The following is a 19,217-nucleotide window of genomic DNA, read 5'->3' on the forward strand; positions in this document are numbered from 1 at the left end:
ATGCCCGATTTAGCCTTAAAGGTTTTAATTTTAAAATGTAAATGCTATATTAATCAACATCTGCTTTGTGTAGTACTGCTAGCGCGAGCACATTTGGCCTGGAAGATAACTACATAACAAGCATCGTGATGCTGATTTAGGCTGGAAGATTCGAAAATTACAGGAAACTAAATATTTACTTCAATGAGCTAATCCCGTTAATCGTATGAGGGAACAGCAAAGTCAATCTTCAGTGCCAGCCTAATTTTGGAAAAACAAAGAGAAAGTTAAATAAACATTTCTTGTATTCATACATTTTCAACTTACAAACAGATATATACAGCTCCGCTTTGAATATCGCCCACTCTACAAGTAACGATTTTCATTTCAAGGGGCGATAGGTAAGAGAGAATCTCCTGCAAAAATATCAAACGATGCTTAGCCGAGGCGCGAAAACATACAAAACATGATCGTTTGGACGCCGCATTAGACCGCTTATACACGTACGCATGAATTGAGTCGTCCCGTCAACGAGTGAATCAGATTTATTTATGTACATGGTCAATCTAGAGAAATTTAGCAGGGGTATGATGTGGAACATAGAGTACAACAGCTGACCTTAAACATGCCTGCTTTTCTCGTATGTAGTTACGCATACATAGATCTCGTACCTCATTTCTCATTCATGCTCGCATGGCTTCCGTCTGCCTCGCGTTAAAAGGTTCATTTAAAATATATTAAAGTGGCCGTTTATTTAGCTTATGACTTAGGTGATAGTCTAGTCAGTACATAAATTATGCTATCTTTTACCTTATAGATTGATGCATAAGGATAGTACTCTCAGAAAAGCTCTTACTTTCCTAATTGTGTTAGAATTATAGCATTTTTTAGCCTTGATTGGCTTCGTTAGGCGTGGAGCCGTGGCACCGGAAGCTTTGTATAGCACCTTTAACGGCCAGTAGAAAGTTCCTACTGGTATTGCGGTTCAGTCGCTCGCTACATTGACTTAGGCACAACATCAAACGCCTACACCCCGCATTTAAGCCGAAGCATTTGTGAGTCAATCTTAACTTATATAGAAACAAAGATGCCTTCATAGAGCAGTCGTATACGTGCTGTTGCAGAGGCCTAAAATGGGCCTGCTAGTCAATTCTACAATTTTCTTAATTGCTCATCCCACAACTGTTCTATTAACAAACGTAATTTTGAAAACATGAACGCAGTCAAACTTTGTTCCCATCATTGGCTCGGCCATTATGTACTAAAGATTTGCACGACGATCGATTTTAGCTACCTTGTCGTCTATGTGGCCCCGCAGAGCATCGTTTGATGGAGCCGCCAGTCTCATGATTTGAACCCGCGTCTACAATGCACTGGACTGCAGCCCCTTTAACTACTAAAAAATAACAAATTTTCGCTTATTGGCTAGGTTCTGATCGTCGTCTGCGCAAGCTACCGGCGGATAATGGATCTATGTAGACTGCAAAAACCATCGTGGTTTTAAGGAGGTTTGTAAATGACAAACGCGAATTATCTAACCCTAGCCCGCCATAAATACATAACTATTGATGGCAAAAATAGAGTTCCAGACCGTCGAATGGAAAGTTGCTTCGTACAGAGCTCGAGGCAAAGAGTCTCTCCTAGTACCGTTGTTAAGAATGGGTTCCTGCTGCAAATCAGACCCATAGCGTCCACTGTGTCCAGTTCTGCCTATCGAAGCGACAGATTTGCCCCCACAAGAAAACTGAGTTTACCTGTATAGTTAGTGGACTAATGGCTGTATGGTGCTCGCGCGGAACAGCTACGTTCTAAAAGGCGAAAAGCGGACTCAATATATTGACAATTTCCACATCTTTTTGTGAGTGGGGTTTTTTTGTAAACACATGTATAGAAAAATGCCTATATATTTCGTATTTTGAGCGCTATGTTAATAATAGCAATGTACGATGTATGTGGCTATCGTAAGAGATGTTGCAGCTTTCTAAATGTAGTGATAACTATAGGATTTTAATTTCGCCTCATGGAACAAACAGCTAGACGTACGCACAACAAATATCGTATGCACCCTTCTTTGTTAAGTTATAAGTTTATTAATAACTTTTCATTCGAGTTAGTAATTGGGAGTCGGAGTTAAACGTAACTCTGAAGCGTATTTACTTTTTTTTTTTTACATTTATAAACGTTTCTCGCTCTACTAATATCTGAATAATTTCTCCGACCGAAAGACGGTCCAAAATACTCATTCAGTAATATAATACAAGCACTTTTGACATTAATTTATAGCTGATTGTGGCCTTACAAGGCCTAAACTTCTATGGTTGTCCAACCTAGCTCTTGACTCAGTTTGAACCTTTTCGAAGATTGAACCGCGGACATCTTTGAACATTCTCTTAGTACATGACAAATTTTTGCCTATTACTATGAACTTTGAACTATGAACCGCAAATTCTTCGATTGATTTATAGCATAACATCAAGGCAAGGTACCTTCACTTTAACGTTTCTGGAAGACATGTTTAACGTGACTTCGTGAGGCTATAACAAACGTCAGTAATCCTGAAGCTAAGTAGTTTTTTCGTACTCGGTTTCTATTAATAGAATAACATCCTTGTTGTCAATGAAACATTCAAATCATGTAACACATTGTTACTTAATCGGCATCACAAGGATTGCCTAGCTGGCTACGCACTGCGACCCATTCCGACCATTCTCGATCTGTAATCTTGCGTCAGAAAGGGTCGTGCAAATAGGAAGTCACCAAGGTCCCGTGAAACAATTTTCTGATAATAAGACCCTTCAGTAATGATTTATGTCAGATCGTTCCGGCTGCGAACCGTAAACAAACGGTTGCTTTTTTCGCGCGAAAAATCAATCTGAAGAGTCCATAACTATAGTAAAGTTAATGAAGATATGTTAAAGGCACATAAGCTTGATATAATTTTCGAATACATGAATTAAAAAGTTAATACCTGACCATCTAGACGGGAAGCTCTTAATTTGAATACGTATAATGAATGCTCTGCGTCAAGCATAAATACGTTTTAGAGCCTAATAGTTGCCGGTCATTGCATAAGATTCGGTTCCTCAATTTAAGCGGCACTAGGACAGTGGTACGTGTTTGTTTCTTCGACCTGGGGAAGACTAGGCGTACGGCTCATTTTACGAAAGCTGGCAGAGAGTTTTTATTAATAACAAAAGGTTCTACGTTTAGATTATCTTTGTAAATTTAATTTTCCCGCAGCGACAGGTTCATCATGATGACAGAGGAATTAAGAGTGTGCCAGAGGCCGTACCACGTACGACATTTATCGAAAGCTATGTCATCTCTGTACCTTTCCCATACGGAGTGAATTGCTAAGAGCGGTTTACGTCCATTGAACTCAATTGGCATATTACAGCCTGTCTGTAAAACGGTGAGGTACATAAGTGCGTACAGAGAAAGGCTGCGAAAGCCACTATTAGAAGTTATGTGCTTAGCCGGGGCAACGATAAACTTCCTGTTCTCCATCCTCTTCTTCTAGTTTTTCCTTCATGAAATATTCAGATCGTCCCAGAGGGATTCACGTTGACATAATAGCAAATAAGCTGTAGGTTATTTTTCAAAGAGAGAAAATGTCGTTTATGATAAGTCTTAACCGATGATACGTTCGTTTAAGTGCACCGATTTTTAGAAATGTCACATGAACGAAGGAAGTCTATTCGGCACGGGGTTCAGTCGTGCTACTCAATTCGAGGGGTGGTTAGTGGGGCAGCAGAGGGCCACCGAACTCTAAAGCTGTACCGCCGACAACAGCCATAAAGAAACAACAACAGAAAATTCCAATGGCAGTAACGAATGAGTTGGTCCCGCTGCTGCAATGATGACTCTACGGCAATCACAGGTCAGCCACATGAAAAGCTCCGGCCGACAAAGTGAAGATGCCGTCGCTTCGTACGCTGCAACAGCAGCAGTAGCGGTAGCGGCAAATTAAGATATCACTTCGGACAAAACCATCTCTTATTAATGTCGCACCTTCAGCGAATGCCCCTGTTGATGCTGACACACGTAGCCAACCTTCTAGTTGCGTCCACTAATTCATGTGATTTTATCAGAGGGTCTTTGCCTTTCAGGCCCAGCCTTATAAACCCGTGGACAGTACTCAGGCTCTATTAAGGTTCCGCTAGTACAGTGATGGTATACACGCAACCACAATTGTTGTTCGAACATAACAGCGACGGCTGACGCCACAACGGAGGTGGCTAGACGGTCACAATGGATGAAGCTCCGGAGTGGCATATCGACTTAGGCGGTTCTTTCTCATCCTCTCCCCCGGCTCGATAGCAGCGTCGAGCTCACGAGAGGCGGGACTTATACTTCGCGCTGGCCGTCCGCGTTGAAGTCTGTTTGTGTCTATGAACCTTTAGCTCATCAACTTCTCATCCTTTGCAAAACTGTTTCGTTAGTATATAAAGAGTCACGCTTCTATATGAATATCAATCCGCTCTCGCCTTTGAACGAATCTTGTGGTGAACCGGTCTACGTGGATAACAAAAAATCAAGATGACTTCCGTGACTCAAAGTGCGTTGATAATTTTAGTTGTCGTAACGACATGGCCGTGGGCTTCTTTCGCTAGAAAAGTGCAATATCAGGAGTGTAGTAAGTAGACCTTTGGAAATTATTCTGTTTTGTTTTCTAGATCTTTGTACATACTGTGTTATTGTTGTTGATTGTATGTGCAGTATTCGAAGTGAGCTAGGATCCAGATGTGTGAAATAAATCGACTGTGTGGAGATCGAGCTGGAGGCAGCAACCCCCAGGAGGTAAAAACCTTACACAGTTGTAATTATTCGTCGAGAGGTCGAGTCGAACGTTGCTTTAGTTAAGTGGATTGACTGATTGTTCTTATAAAGATGCGTTTATGCATATTTACTGAGTGGTATTATAACGACATATGCTTATATGTTACGCTTTGACGCCAAAGTAAAATTCTATTGAATATCTTGCTTCAAGATGCCTGTTTTTTTTTTGCTTTTATTTTTTCATTTACAAATTTAAATACACATAATTTACTCACACTCCTCAAATAAAGTTTCCATAAGTTAGTTATCTCCACCTGTTGGCCCTTCAGCGGGCTCATGTGTTCACGCATGTTCTCATCTGTCATCAGTGCCTCTGTACGACCCTATCGAAACTTCTCACGCCAGTGATGCTAGATAGCCATTGGTTTCATCTGATACACTATACATTAGCTCTTCTAAAAGTGATGAGCAATGTCAATCTGCTTCTGGGCTTGGGGGAGAGCCTGGCTTGAGGCCACAGTCGAGTAGTAAGGAGTCTGGATTGTCTTCGTGAAGCCGGGGTTGCTGAGCTGGTACTGGACAGCCGGCGCAGCGTAGGCGATCGTTTTCTGGACAGCTGGGGCGGCATAGGAGATCGTCGCTGCGGGAGCTGCATACGAGATGGTTTTTTGAACTGTAGGGGCGGCGTACGAGATGGTCTTCTGAACGGCAGGAGCAGCAGCATAGGAGATCGTCGTGGCGGGAGCCGCGGTATACGTTAGAGTCGACGCAGGGGCGGCGTAGGCGATAGTCGCCGCGGGAGCTGTGTACGAGATGGTTTTCTGTACAGCAGGCGCGGCATACGAGATAACTGGGGCAGGGGCGGCATAAATAGACTTCTGCACAATCGGTGCGCCGTACGAGATCGTTTTTTGGACGCTAGGCGCAGAGTAGGTAACGACTGAACCTGGGGTGTTGTACGAGATTGTTTTTTGTACGGCGGCCGGCGCAGCATACGCAATCGTGGCTGCTGCCGGGGCGGTGGAGACTTTCGTATAGCTAGTGCTCAAAGCGGGTGAAGCAATGGTTTTCACGAAGCCCGGTGCAGAAATAGTGTTCACTTGAGACACCGGTGCGTGGTACGACTGGTAACCACCAAAGCCGTCGTTAACGCCGAAATTGGTGGTTAGTGCGCCACCAAAGGCGGAAACCACCAGACCGAAAGTACATGCAACCGACTGAAACAGGCGCGTTATATTTGGTCAATTAGAATTTATCTGTTTGTTGAAATTTTACATCTCGAAAACTTAAAATAATATTCAGTCGTATGTCGAAATAGGCAAAAGGATTAATAGACATATTGCTCATGCAGAGTAGCCAGTTAAGACTGCCTGTACAGAGAGCTTGACTTCGCGCAATGGCGGTGCAAACAGAATGAATTTGGCAATATGGTCACCGAGAAGATCGAGGCACTGACGTGTTAGAGAGCACATCGAATAGAATGCTCACGATGTACCATCGAAGTTCATCCATTGAAGTTCAGTCACCACTCAAGGCTTCCTTTCGAGATATGTACTCACCAGAGCCTTCATGCTGACAAGCGTCCTCGCTGGAGTTTCTAGCGGGTGATCTTCGCCAACGTGCCGTTGCGATCTAATGCTTCAAACCGTGCACCCGTCCTCTTTTATAGTGATTTCGGCTCAGTATCGTGTCGTCGCCAGAAGCTGGCGAAAAAAGACGAAAGAGAAAAAAAAGGAGGCAGATGAAGATCAAGACGACACCAGACGGAAAGATGGACGATAGAAGATTACGGTTATTTTCAATCCACATTTAAACACGCTGCTGCTGCTATCGCCAAATGTCATCTGGAGGCGATATCAGTTTCGCCAGAACACTACTCTCTGCGCAGCAGAAAACGCTGGAAGGGTTTGTTTTACATTTCTTATGAACGAGGACCAAACCGTGACCGTTGGCGTCTTCTAGATTTGGCGTTTGCCATCTGGGTCGAGGAAAGGGCCAAGGAAAGCTCCTATATGGCTCTCTACGCCGGTTTAGACATGCGCCGATTTTGGTAGAATATTTCTTGATTTTTATTTTGCCGTTGATTTCGGTTCGATCTCTTTCAATCGCTTGTTTTTTTCTGGGTACTCCTTTGTCTTTAATGAGCGCCTGCGGACGATGCTCCCGAGGTTAGCTTCACGTGTCAATGTCTCGTGCTATCTTTGCCGTTGGCAACTATTTTTATAGCACTCTATTGTATGTATCGCTTTGCTCCATGAAAATTTCAACTGCCGTTACAATCGATAATCTCTAGTTTACGACCGATATGGCCCCCATACCAATGAAACAGATGTTTATACACGTACGCTACGGGCAGTCTCGAACAAAGAGGAACGAACGTGTAAACTATATTATTCAATGTCAATCTCGAAATCAGTCGGCAAGTTGAGACCTTACTACTATCTTGCCTTGCGAAGCTATAATCTTTCCTCTGCTGTTGTCGTTAGTCCGTCTTCAAGTCTACCAGGTATATACCGGTTATACTGGTGTGTGGTGTCTATAACTATTACGTAACAGAACAGTACGTAATGGCACCGAAATCCTTGCGCCTGTTTCATATTTGCGCAGTGCCAGGTACGTAAGTTATCTGACGTACACAAATATTGAACAATTACGGAACTTTTGCGGGCCAGGCCATCGGCTTGTTTTGTCGTCTACCTATTTAGCTTGTGGTCCATTCGCCTTCCGTCCTGTAGGATCGCCTGTTCACCAAAAACAATCAAGTACGTCATTTCAAAAAAAAAAACACGAGACACTCTCATCTACCGAATCACAGCCCTCTGTAAAACGAACTAAACACTATTAATCTTATCCAGAATATAAGAACGGTAATATGATTTAAGGGACGTCCTGCTACCGGCCTACCGTTCAAATTTCCCTACAACGGCGGATTTTTATTGCAGCGATCCCGGCGCAGGCCACGGCCGCTAAGTAGAGATACGTGCTGTGCAATCCACATCTACCTTCTTAAGCAGTTAAATGTTTTCGTGGTAATGTCATTGTTATTTTTTGTCTATAGATTGAGTAGCGCGCAGATGAGAAGCTTGTGGCCACAGAAAAACTGAGTCCTAACGACTTGAAGTGGCCTGGCTATAAACGACCGGCAATACTTCTACTGGCCTAACGACGATTATTAATATGCTATTACTTGTGGCCATCCGTTTCCGTTATTGATTCACTTCAACTAATTGAAGCCCATTATTATACTATCTGCCTTTATTTAGCCCATTTTAATAAGGCAATATAGGCGAACTTGAACCTGAATGAAGGCGATCTTGAAGAAGCGGCCGTTGATCAAGTCATTATATTTAAAATTGATTCGAACGGCGTGCCGAATTGAGACTCCTTTGCCTTTACTAATGATATGTATACATCGAAACGTCAGAACAACGGTACGGTTCTAGATATTTGCTTAACAAGAAGATAGGTCTGCGTAAAAAGGTCGCCGGTGCAACGATTATCTGTCGTTCATTCATTTTTGGGTGTAGTTTTCTAACCAGGGCAGTTTCTTTTAAAAATCTTCTACGCTGTCTTGCTTAGTTATCTAAAACGTCCCCCTGTTTTGTGTTGCCGTATTTTTCGTCCATTATCCGTCAGCAGGGACCACTTAAGCGAAACGTGGGCCAGTGGCGATGTTTGTATACGATCGTGCTTCTACAAATTGGGGTTTTACTGTTACTTGATAAGCGTTGTAGCCGGCAGACGGAAATTTCCATCTATCTAGTAACCCAGTAATGTAATCTCAATAGGTCTGTACCGTTATTTACCTCTCTGCAAAACCTTTAGGAAGAAACACCCTAGCTTGATAGATGTGGCGTAAAAGCAGCTAGAAGCTTTAGTGATTGCTTTACGTAGAAAGTTGCTAATGAAATACTGGAGCACGCCTAAGTGTAATAGGACCATTGTTGTCCATAATTCCAAACCTAGAACTTTATTCGTTGAACTGACTGTTAATTTTCTAGCAACTTCTGTTCATTTTCCAGACCCTAAAAGAAACATCAAAATGATGGATGTGGATAACTGCGATGTTCAACCGTGTCGGGTCTTCCATCGTACAACGATAAAGATGACAACTCAATTGAGTTCCCGTAAGTAGTTCTTCATTCCCCATACCCCTTTACTCTATTCTTTCCACCTCTGATATCTATGATGTCATAATATTGTTACGCTTGCGTTCAACCGTTGACCGGCCCATCTCGTATCCTCAAATTGAGTCTTTTTTCTATTTATTCTATTGAGCCTTATCACTTATTATTTACCCAAATATATGTAATCCTCAATTCGCAGTAGCAAGCATCCTTTTTAGTTATGTTAAAAGTTGTTCATTCCTTCGAAATGTCCAGTTTTCTATTTGTAAATTAAACCTAGATTGAGTGATGCTGTTAATTAGTGAAGTAGAATATATTTAAAAAGTATCCATAATTAATATCTGATTTTATTCGGTAGAAGGAATTCGTTATCACCAGTATTAGCATAAACCAGCAATGATAGAAATTCTATTTTTTTTTTCGTTTATAAAATGGCAGAGGGCGTGAACACGGGGCTCGACTCGATATAGAGGGGCTAATCTTCTGAATTTTAATCAAAAGCTTCGAGATCAGGCTGGTTCACGCCATGCTTCCTAGGCTTTCGTGTCGCTTACAAAAAAAAAAAGTTTAGTAAGACCTGATGCAGGTGAAGAATAGGCAAAGCTTAGTGACTCTGCATCAAGGTAGTAACAGTCATAATCGGCAGCAGTTGTATTTCCGTTTCGCACCAAGTCTGAGTTAAGCTATGGCACCGCAGCATACGAAAACGAACAAATGTACGCTACAGCTTCTATTAAGGTTATCTTCTATCCGTGAAATTCGTCTTATTCCATATTCCCCCCACATGTCTCGCGCCCCTTGGTCCTCCCTTATTATTGCCCTCTCACCAGCATATCATGATCACGGTCATCAGAAGCATCACGTAGTTCTGTTCGTCGTTATCGTTTACCTGTCGACTCTCCTCTTTATAATTATCCTATTCTTTCTAAATTCTTCCGCGTATCTTCCTTTTCTCTCGACAGCTGATAGTGCAGCTTTTCATGATGTTGTGCTGCTTCTACTTCTTATTCATCGCCACGTCTGCACACTTCAGACGACGTCGCCTATTCACAGTCACATCGTGCATTCTCCATTTAGGGCTGGCACTTTTCTGATTTCATTATTGTATGTATATACGATGTATATAGTATGTGCTGTTTCTGTTCGAATTTCAATAACAAACTGTGCATACTCTGTGATTGATTCTGCATTGGCCACCGGCAATTGTATTTGTGCCACTGATTGCATTTGATTGCTTGATTGGCCGAAGCGTTGAAGGTCGTTGGGGGCGGTGTGCCCCACTGGTCGGACACTGTAGCAGATGTCGAAGCAAAAAAATTGTGGCGTTGGCCAGACAACGACGATGCCATTACTTCCAGAAGTTGAAAATCCACTAAGACACCCGTTTTTTTTCTGAGTCTGCGTCTTTTCACTCCTCTCCTATATACGTCCTAGCGAGACATAGCAGCTGCGTCATAGTCGTATCGTTCTTTTACTCTATTTGTTCATTATCCAAAGAAAATGGACGACAACACGTCTAGCGTTTGATTTTATCATTTGTATTGCGTTCTATTCTTCGCTAGCCTTTCGCTCGTTTCTGGTCTTTCATTTTCATCATTTTTATTCCCGTATTATGTATTTAATAATTTAACTTGTATACGATACCGTCCTAGACCAAAACAAGTCGATCGATCTAATTATCTCACATATAGTTATTATTCTCTTGATAATTGCGCCAGCAGAGGGCCGCTTACTCTGGCAACGAAGATACAGAAAAGAAAGCGTGTGCTATGTTTTTTGTAATATAAAAAGAACTGATAAGATATTTACCCAGGTTCTCAAATGCGTGATCGCTTACGGCTAACCTTTTATGGAGCTCAATTTACCAGGTCAGATTAACCTATCTGGCGGCTCTACGGGCAATAGCGGCGCGACACGGACGTTCACTTACTATCCGTAACGTCAGAAACCAAGCGCAAATAGACGGCATGTCGATGAACTGTTTATAATTTTGGCGGTGCGTACATATCCTAACTGCTTTTGCTTTGCTACTTTTGCTTAATGATTACAGCCATCAATTCATCGTCTGCTGAGTGGGAGATCCGAGCTTTCGTAAACGGTCGTCCATATGGTCATCCTGAGCCTGTATCCGATGCCTGCCTATTCGTTAATTCAACATCGCCTAATGCGTTCTCTAGTAGCCATCGAACGCCATTGAATTCAGATCAGTTTAAAAGCGGACCCTCGACGGCTTACCGACAGAAATCGTTTCTTCCAATGTGCCCACTATTTGCGGGAAAGATCTACCGTTTTTCAAACGTTTTCTACGTCCACGATCAGTTTCCCAAGGTGAAGCCCACCATGTTCATAGGGGCATAGGGCAGTCTGAAAACAATATCGTAATGACATTTATTGTAATGTCTTGAAACGAAAGGAAGGTCTAGACGGCTGCACATAGGATTTGATCGCATTTGGTCCATAGAAGTTGCACTGCACTTTGATCGTAGCAGGTAGCTATTTCTAATCAAGTTATACTTGAATACCTTCTTCCAGGTGGCGACAACGATACAGTATCTTCTGAGGGGCGATAATGACGAAATGATAGCTTGCGCCAGATTGCATATTCTAATGTCCTCGTAAGCGCTAAGCGTTCCATGCTGGCTACCTTCTACAAGTGTAAGCTTGTACAGGTCGAAATCTCTGGCAGCAGATAGGTAAAGGTTCCGCTTCGATTCCCGTTTCCAAATTCACTACCGATTCTTGATAAAAGAAAAAAAGAAACACAGGAGTTGCTCGTCTTCTCATACGATCAAACAAAGAAAGGTCGTATTTGGTACGCGTATCGGTTTGCGTTGCACTGTGTTAGGAACAACGAGTAAATACCAAACTCCATATGAGCTCGCTAAAATTAGCGACATGACCCCCGTCTTAGCTGAATATGAAGAAGTGAGCATAGCTTATAGGAGCAAAATATTAGGAAAGACAATTCATTTGATATGTATATATTTTTCAAAGGAAATCTGGAGTACAACCAACTGAAAACTACACATTTGTATGTTTGTAAAAGTTAAAAAAAACATTCAGGAAACACAGAATGTCCGTTTCGGCAACTATTTGATGTAATGACCATTATTATAGAACTGACTCGAGAAGGCTCTTAATATGATTTGTAAATTTCAAAACGCATCACACTACTGTCTTATTATGTATATAACGCTTTATATAAGAACAAAAGCGCTCAACTAGGTACTGAGATTATATAGGTAGTATCTATAGGTCGACTATTAAGTGGATTTGTTCGCCTGTAAATACCTCGTACGTAGTCTGCTCTCGTGTGTATTATTATTTATATAATTCGGCGAGGATTTTGCCTAGTCGACAGCCTGTAAATATAGCACAAACGATGTATGTTTTGACTGACGTCGCCAAAAGTCAATACTGTAAAATTAAGTAGCATGCTTAAGCAAGTAAATAAACCAAAATCATTGTATTTACAAGGCAGTATCGTTGGTATCTTTTGTTATTTTTAAATAGTGTGTACTCGCGCTAAGCTCATTGCTGGTCGGCCTTTCTGCGTTTGTCCATGAAACAATATGGAAATCCTACGTCCATTTATATCCAGATGCGGTCGAAATAATTTGGATTCTCAGGGTAGAGGAAAATGTTCTTAAATTGCACAGTTTCGCGTCTTCAAAGCGTCCTTATGATTACAAATCCTGAAATGAACGTATATTTATAGTGCTTAAAGGGTATAGTGTGATGTTAACTAGATATGCCACACTATAAGATATCAACATAAAAAATTAAAACGCTTCATGTGTAAAATCTCTACTAAAAAAGAAAAAAAATGATAAAGGAATCAAGTAAAAAAAGAGATTCTTGGCTTTTCTGCCAAGCCAGGGCGGAACGTTGCAATTTTCTGCGGCAATCGAAAAGCCAAACTCTAAAAATTTGTAACATTTCCAACAACCCTCTTAAGATATTCCCTTTTTTTTCAGAAATAGATATCATACTTATAAGAAGCCGGCAACTTTGCGTCATTAGTAAGTTCCTCATACTGTGACAGCTGCTAAATTAGTCCGTTAGGCAAAAATTGTTCTTTAAAACACTAGATAATTTTTGTTCTCAAGTGTTCGCAAATTCAATCTAACTTTTATTAGGACAGACATAAGGTAGCCCTTGCCAACTCGTTATAGTAATTAACATCTGTCTACGGCCCCACATAAGCTGTCGAGTATGTGTGGGCATCTCCGAACAACTTCCAATGTGGCTCTTTTGAAATAACTTAGCTATATATAGTTAATATAAATTTGTAGCCTTCTATAGATAGTTGTTACAACTACAGCTCTGTCTGTTTAATGGTCATTGAAACCGTTTTTAGATTCTTTAGTGAGATTAATCATGGAGACCTGCTGTTTGTTTGTCTCGAGGGTACTAGTGCAAAAATGGTCAGAAGTAAGGACTACTTTTTTGTATCTACAAGCCTTTTGCTATTGTGTAACTTTTGCTTAAATGAAGATAAACAAGGCGATTTAATAGCATGAAATTACTAGTTGAAAGGGGGTGCAAAATTTCTCGATTTTCCGCTACATTATGTTTTTAACGCTACATCCAAATTTGGCAAAAAGCTAAAACGATATTTCAAAGTGAACTTAAACTTTCATTTATAGAAGTTAAACAGTTTCCTAGAGATGGGAAAAATGGACAAGGGGAAAAACTGTTTATACGTTTAAGATATTAAGTTAATAAATAGTCCTTTACAAGGAAATTTGTTTTCACGTGATCTGTTAAAGTTTAAAAACTATTATTTCCTTAGCGTTTGATGTCCGTACCATACAATAGCTTTTATCGTCTATCAAACGAAGAACCCCACTCGCTCTTTTCTCCTTAATTGGATAGTAATTTCACCATAAAAATTAGAAATCAATCAATAAGTACCAGCTAAGCAAACTTTTTAGAATTTTGAGCTCGTCTACAAATGTTCGAAGGTAACTTTGGACGAGTCGTGATTAGATCTTGTGTAAATCCAATTTTAAGAGAAATACATGCACCCGCAGATAGAGTTCTTATTGTATTAATTAATCTTTCACTAACTAAGTACATTTTTTCTTTGGGTTTCACTGAACCCAATAAGTTAAGTGACCCAATCGCGAGTTTGCGTCGCATCTATTTCTCCTCACTCGCATGTCGTCAAGCTTTGCGTGCTATTTTTCGTATCATTTATCGATGATCTTTTTCCTCTTTCACACAGTAACCAAAAAAACTAGCGCTACGCGTATCCTCTGCTATACGGGCAAATTTGAGTAAAAGCTCGTCTACGATACCGTCACTTGATTAGCTCGTTTCACTTGGTAGAAAAATGCATTTTTAGAAAAAACTTAATGCCGTACGAACTTTGTTATGATGATGATGATAACCACCGACCCAATATACAGCGCAGGTACAGCTCCAATTCGAGTCCTAAACAGCGCACAGACTCGTCGCTTCCAATGCTCCCTTTGCAATCCTGCGAAAGCTTTCTTAATAAAGCCACAGGTGAAAGTTGATGTAACCGTGTCAAGAACTGCTAAACTCCCACTCAATAACGCCTCCTACACAATAATCCAACGGGCTCATATTTGGGCCGTTCCGCGGCTAAAGGGCCTCATCGTAGACTATTCTTATAATCCCAGGTGATTAGTTGGTATCGGCCAGTGCCTTCTTACGATCTTCTTGTACCACGGTTGCACGGAAGTTTATAGAACATGCAGGCAAATTTCTTCAGTGATGCATTCTCCTTGCTGGGAAAAGAATGCTGAAAAAACGTTTTCGTCACCGGGCACCGCACTTGCAACATGAATTTTTTTTTGCAACTTTTGGCATTGATTATTAGAAACTACTTGTTAGAGAGAAATCAAAGGCGGAGAACGATCAGATGTCTTGGTTTTATTATCCTCACGTAGCATCCGTCCAACTATTACGTTACGTAACGTGCACGTATCTTCATGAACCGTCCGCGATATCGTACACTTACTCATATCAAACGTTTTCAAGAATGATCTGACCGAAATCGAATGACTATTAACAGCGTTGTTTCGCTGACGACAACGATCAACTCTAAGGTCCGCACCGTTTTTGTTCTTTGATGGATTTTCTGTTGAGCTACGCTGAAACCTACTTTTGCTGATTCTTCTGCAACAGAGCGCTCATTTGTGAAGCCGTATAGTGTTGACTTGGAAGACCAAAGAAGTATAATCGTTAAAGACTAGAGTTTCGATAATATCCAATCATCCCTTAAATTTCGAAACCGATGCACTGCTATTTTGCAATGACGAGCTTGTTGTAGCAAGAACTGGGTTTCGTCTGGTACAAGTAGTAGTGGGTGAACGCATACGCGTTATGACAAACAGCCAAAATCTATCCCAATTGATTTATCGTTTTCAGGTATTTGTAGCTGAAATTCATACAACTAATTGTATATTCGATGTTCAACCAGAAGAAAAAAAAGTGGCTTCAGATTTTATATATTTGCGCAATAACTATCCTCGCATACACCCCATTTTTGGCTATATCAAGAGAGCAGTTAGACACTTGGTAACGAGACCACCGAAGATGAGGTCACTTCTATTTAATATGATCTAATTGCGTTATTTCGTAATAATCGGAGGTAAAAATGCGTTGTATATTTTATATGCTACCCATGGGATTGGCATTCGAGCTGTACTCATCGATATAACGGATCTTCCAAAAGGCTTCTCAGCCTTTTTTATTGACAAAAAAATATTGAAGCTCTCTTTTTATTTGGGTTCTTCAAGTTGAACTAGTATTTCGAAGTAGCACCGTATTCAGGATAAATCATATTGTCAAAGGAAGTCAATAGTATACTATTTAATTTCCTTTATTACTACAGGTTACTGCAGGAAGTAAGGCCCGCAGTATTTTCTGTAAGTAGCAATACGTCATCAGCAAAACGAACTATCTGTTACGCATCGAACCTGTAGGACACAGGTGACGCGAAATTTAAAATTTATGACACTCTGCAAAAAAAATCCTGATCGGTTTTTCGTTCTGACGTTTTGTGACGAATTATGATTATATCGATGCTTCCTGTCAAGCGCGTGTAGAACAGGGCGCGTTGCTGGTTTCGTCAACGCTAGTAATGTCGACTATTTTGGACGCGCGTCCTGGTGTCCTTATGGTTCTTAATGCTACTGATGGTTGAAAACAGAGACAGCCTAAACTATAAAAAGAATTCAAATTACGAAGTTGCCAATTATATCCGCCTATGCACGTATTGTATGCTATGTGATACTGCGTACAGCGTTCGCACGATTATCCGTAGTGGCAAATCATAAATGACAATGTAACACAATTACATGACAGAGGGGCGATCATTATTGTCGAACAATTGTAACAGCAGAAAGGAAATAGATGCTGCGACGCGTTCACTTAAGACGGTAGCAATCTGGAAGACAGAGGAAAACATTGCTCAACAGTACTATTCGGAGCGTCTTTGGTAAATTCTACATGTTGCAGCTGGACCCAGAAGTGACAAGAACTTGCTCCCAGTGGCAAATGAAACACAGGCATCAACGCACGCACAGATACACGCAAAGACATCGGGCCACCCGGTAAGTTAATGTCCAAGGCAGACTACCTTGGACATTGGCTTACATTTAACGTTGATTTTAGGCGTCTTAACAGTCCGCCGCAATGTTGTTTTGACGTTGTTGCTTGAGGCAGAACGACACACATATTCAGGTAATGGACGATGTGAAAGTACCGGCCGACAACTGATGCTTCGCCAAATCTAGCTGGGAACTGATATCGTCCGCCACTGCTAAAATAAAGAAGGCAATTAAACTGGAAAAGTTTAAGAAGATGCAGGGATTCAGGGAGCCAATGGTTACAGTTGCAACAGCTGAACTTGATATTGCTAAAAGAGAAGATTACAAAGAACAAAGGGGACAATGGACATGCGTAACAGGGTTGAGTCGACAACAACTGATAACGGCAGGCAACGCGTCAACAGCAATAGCAACAAAGCCGAAGCGCTGATGCCGGTCTAAGCAAGCGCGAACGCCACCTGCCGTGGCAGTATTACAGAAGAATATTGCCGAAGTCGCAAGTGAATACGGGGATGCCATCGAAAACAACGACGTCTGAAGTAACAGCACAGCTGAGCCCGAATCAGTGAAAAGCACTGAGGCATCAACAATGGAAACAGAAAAGAAAAAGTATACGCGTAGTAGTGTAAGGCAGTCGCCATGCACACGCACGATGCACTACAAGAGCACTGCGGATGCCCCCGCGCGAAATGCCACCGATCGACAGACAAAGAGACCTGTGTAACTTCCGTCTAACTAGGCGTCCGGTAAAACCATTGTCGTAAGACGTTGCATTTTTACATGCGCGCGCTAGTGGGCTTGTGAGCATTTGTGCTCACGACAACGGTCAACTGCAAGATGGATTTCACCGACTAATGACAGTGAAGATGAAAAATTATTGTGTACAAGATGTGTTTATATACATGTTTTACAATACATGTGAGTGTACATGTCGATGATGGTGAAAGAACCGTTGTGATGCCGGTGTCGACCTTAATCGTGAGATAAGCAGTTTCATGTAACGCCTGCTAAATCAAAATACTAACATCTCTAGCCTAAAAAGAAAGACTACGCTGACAGATAATTGTGCGTCAGGTGATAACAATATCATATCTACTCTTAAATTTGTATTTTTTAGCTAAGAGGATGATCCGCATGCAATCCTGCCATCTTCTCCATGGAGAAATCACTGATAGTGGTGCAGCGTCGATAACGAAACAGGCAGGCGGGCGGGCAAACTGTCTATAATAAATGATTGCGGCCTATATATATATATGACTGGAAATTAAAATTTCACTATTTAATATACACAATAATAGATAATGTTTATTTCATATGGTAAATTTCTGGCTGAGCCGCGACTAAATACGGTTTTGTTCTCTGTGAGCCTCAGCTGTTTTTAAGAGCAGAAGAGAGTCGTGGACGGTTTCCTAGGTTTGAACACTCAATTAGCGCAATAGTTTGCTTTTCTATAAAGGACAAATTGGAAGTCACTGTAAAAGTGGATCCCTTCAACATAATATCTATCTTTTAATAATAGATTGTCAAATGATCGTGGGGTGATCTGCAGGAGCCGCATTCGTCTATTCATTAAATACGGTGACCTCGAAATCAGGCGTTTATCAATTCTTGTTATGCTCAACGAAATGCGGCCATTAAAGGACAAGCTTCATTCGTGTCTACTCTCTAGTGGTATTCATTTTCCAATTTCAATAAAAGTATGTATATATGTACAGAAATCCATCCTACCGACAAGCGGTACACGGAAGAAGTTAAAAGAAAAGATAGAAGAGTATGAATCACGGTTCATTTATTATGTTAATTAAATTCATTTCTCCCACGGAATCGCTGTCCTTAATTATACAGCGTTGTACAAATAGGACGTTCGCTTTCTACTTCAGACGGATAGGTTCAGGTCAGTACTTTCTTCCTATTTTTGGCAAATTCACTTATTTTGACCACCTTTTATGAGGCGGCCATACTCACATACACGCCCGCTTATACAACGATATTTTCAATACGTTACAAAGATTTCGCCAACGCCGCAGCTGCCTCCCTGGGGAAAGTCGGTGCAAGTAGAAAAGTATCATTTTGGTGTAGACGTGTGTACATCGTCATGAATTAGTATCTAAAGAAATTCGACTTTAGATACTAATTCATTTTAAATCAAACGAAAGTGCTTCAGATTTCAGTCAGACGATTTTACTCGAAGGGAGCCAATTCTGAGCCTACCTAACCATATGACTTTTGCTAGCGCGTGGGCATAGCCATCAAGTAAATGCCTGGTCACCATCCAGTTGTTTTGAAAAAGCAAAGACAATCACAAGTATATACAGTTCCAAATCAATTGTGGAACTTTACTATCTAATTCTACATTTTGTAGTATAAACGTCAAGTTAGATATTGAACTGACGGACGTGAAAGCCGCGTTTATGACGTCGCATAGTGCATGCAGAGAATGAACAAAACAAAACAAAACAAAAACAAAAAGACAAACAGACAGAAAGAATGAATATAGAAAGAGACGCATTATTATACATAGTTGCGCATTATTATATATAGTCAACAGAAAGTAAAATTTTACCTAGTTAGGTATAATGAAGAAGAGCGGAAAACAGTATGAGTAGTAGTAGCGGCCACGGTAACGACGGACCTCGCTGGGGGATTTAGGAAAGGGGAAGGGATTAATACATGAGCACTCATGAAGCATAGAGTATTCTATACGGCACTTTTCGTGTACTTCATAGCTTTCGGCCGACGAGATGTA

General features: G+C 41.1%; 3 protein-coding genes across 9 annotated transcripts in view; 1 reads left to right on the top strand and 2 right to left on the bottom strand.

Annotated features, from left to right (window-relative positions):
• LOC111247620 (sodium-dependent glucose transporter 1A-like) overlaps positions 1 to 19,217 on the bottom strand; it is a 75,922-nt gene that overhangs the window by 24,478 nt on the left and 32,227 nt on the right. The gene's annotated exons all lie outside the window — the stretch shown is intronic.
• Positions 4,353 to 12,359, top strand: LOC111247622 (NPC intracellular cholesterol transporter 2-like). The gene is made up of 4 exons (XM_022798785.2): positions 4,353 to 4,615; positions 8,781 to 8,885; positions 10,936 to 11,213; positions 11,418 to 12,359. Exons 1-4 carry the CDS (start codon positions 4,519 to 4,521, stop codon positions 11,502 to 11,504), a joined length of 567 nt encoding a protein of 188 aa, XP_022654520.1. The 5' UTR covers positions 4,353 to 4,518; the 3' UTR covers positions 11,505 to 12,359.
• Positions 4,956 to 6,478, bottom strand: LOC111247621 (uncharacterized). Its single transcript, XM_022798784.2, has 2 exons — positions 6,318 to 6,478; positions 4,956 to 5,975 (listed from the first exon to the last, which is right to left on the bottom strand). The coding sequence occupies exons 1-2, from the start codon at positions 6,327 to 6,329 to the stop codon at positions 5,214 to 5,216; spliced, it is 774 nt and encodes a 257-aa protein (XP_022654519.1). The 5' UTR covers positions 6,330 to 6,478; the 3' UTR covers positions 4,956 to 5,213.

The sequence above is a fragment of the Varroa destructor genome, unplaced genomic scaffold (genome assembly GCF_002443255.2).
Source record: "Varroa destructor unplaced genomic scaffold, Vdes_3.0 BEIS01000003.1, whole genome shotgun sequence".
Classification (NCBI taxonomy): Eukaryota; Metazoa; Arthropoda; class Arachnida; order Mesostigmata; family Varroidae; genus Varroa; species Varroa destructor.

Excerpts from the sequence above, each read along its gene's own strand:
- LOC111247622 (XM_022798785.2), top strand. The coding sequence starts at position 4,519 with ATGACTTCCGTGACTCAAAGTGCGTTGATAATTTTAGTTGTCGTAACG. Across the intron at positions 4,616-8,780 it reads AGTGCAATATCAGGAGTGTA|ACCCTAAAAGAAACATCAAA; the intron begins GTAAGTAGACCT and ends TTCATTTTCCAG. Across the intron at positions 11,214-11,417 it reads TCCACGATCAGTTTCCCAAG|GTGGCGACAACGATACAGTA; the intron begins GTGAAGCCCACC and ends ACCTTCTTCCAG.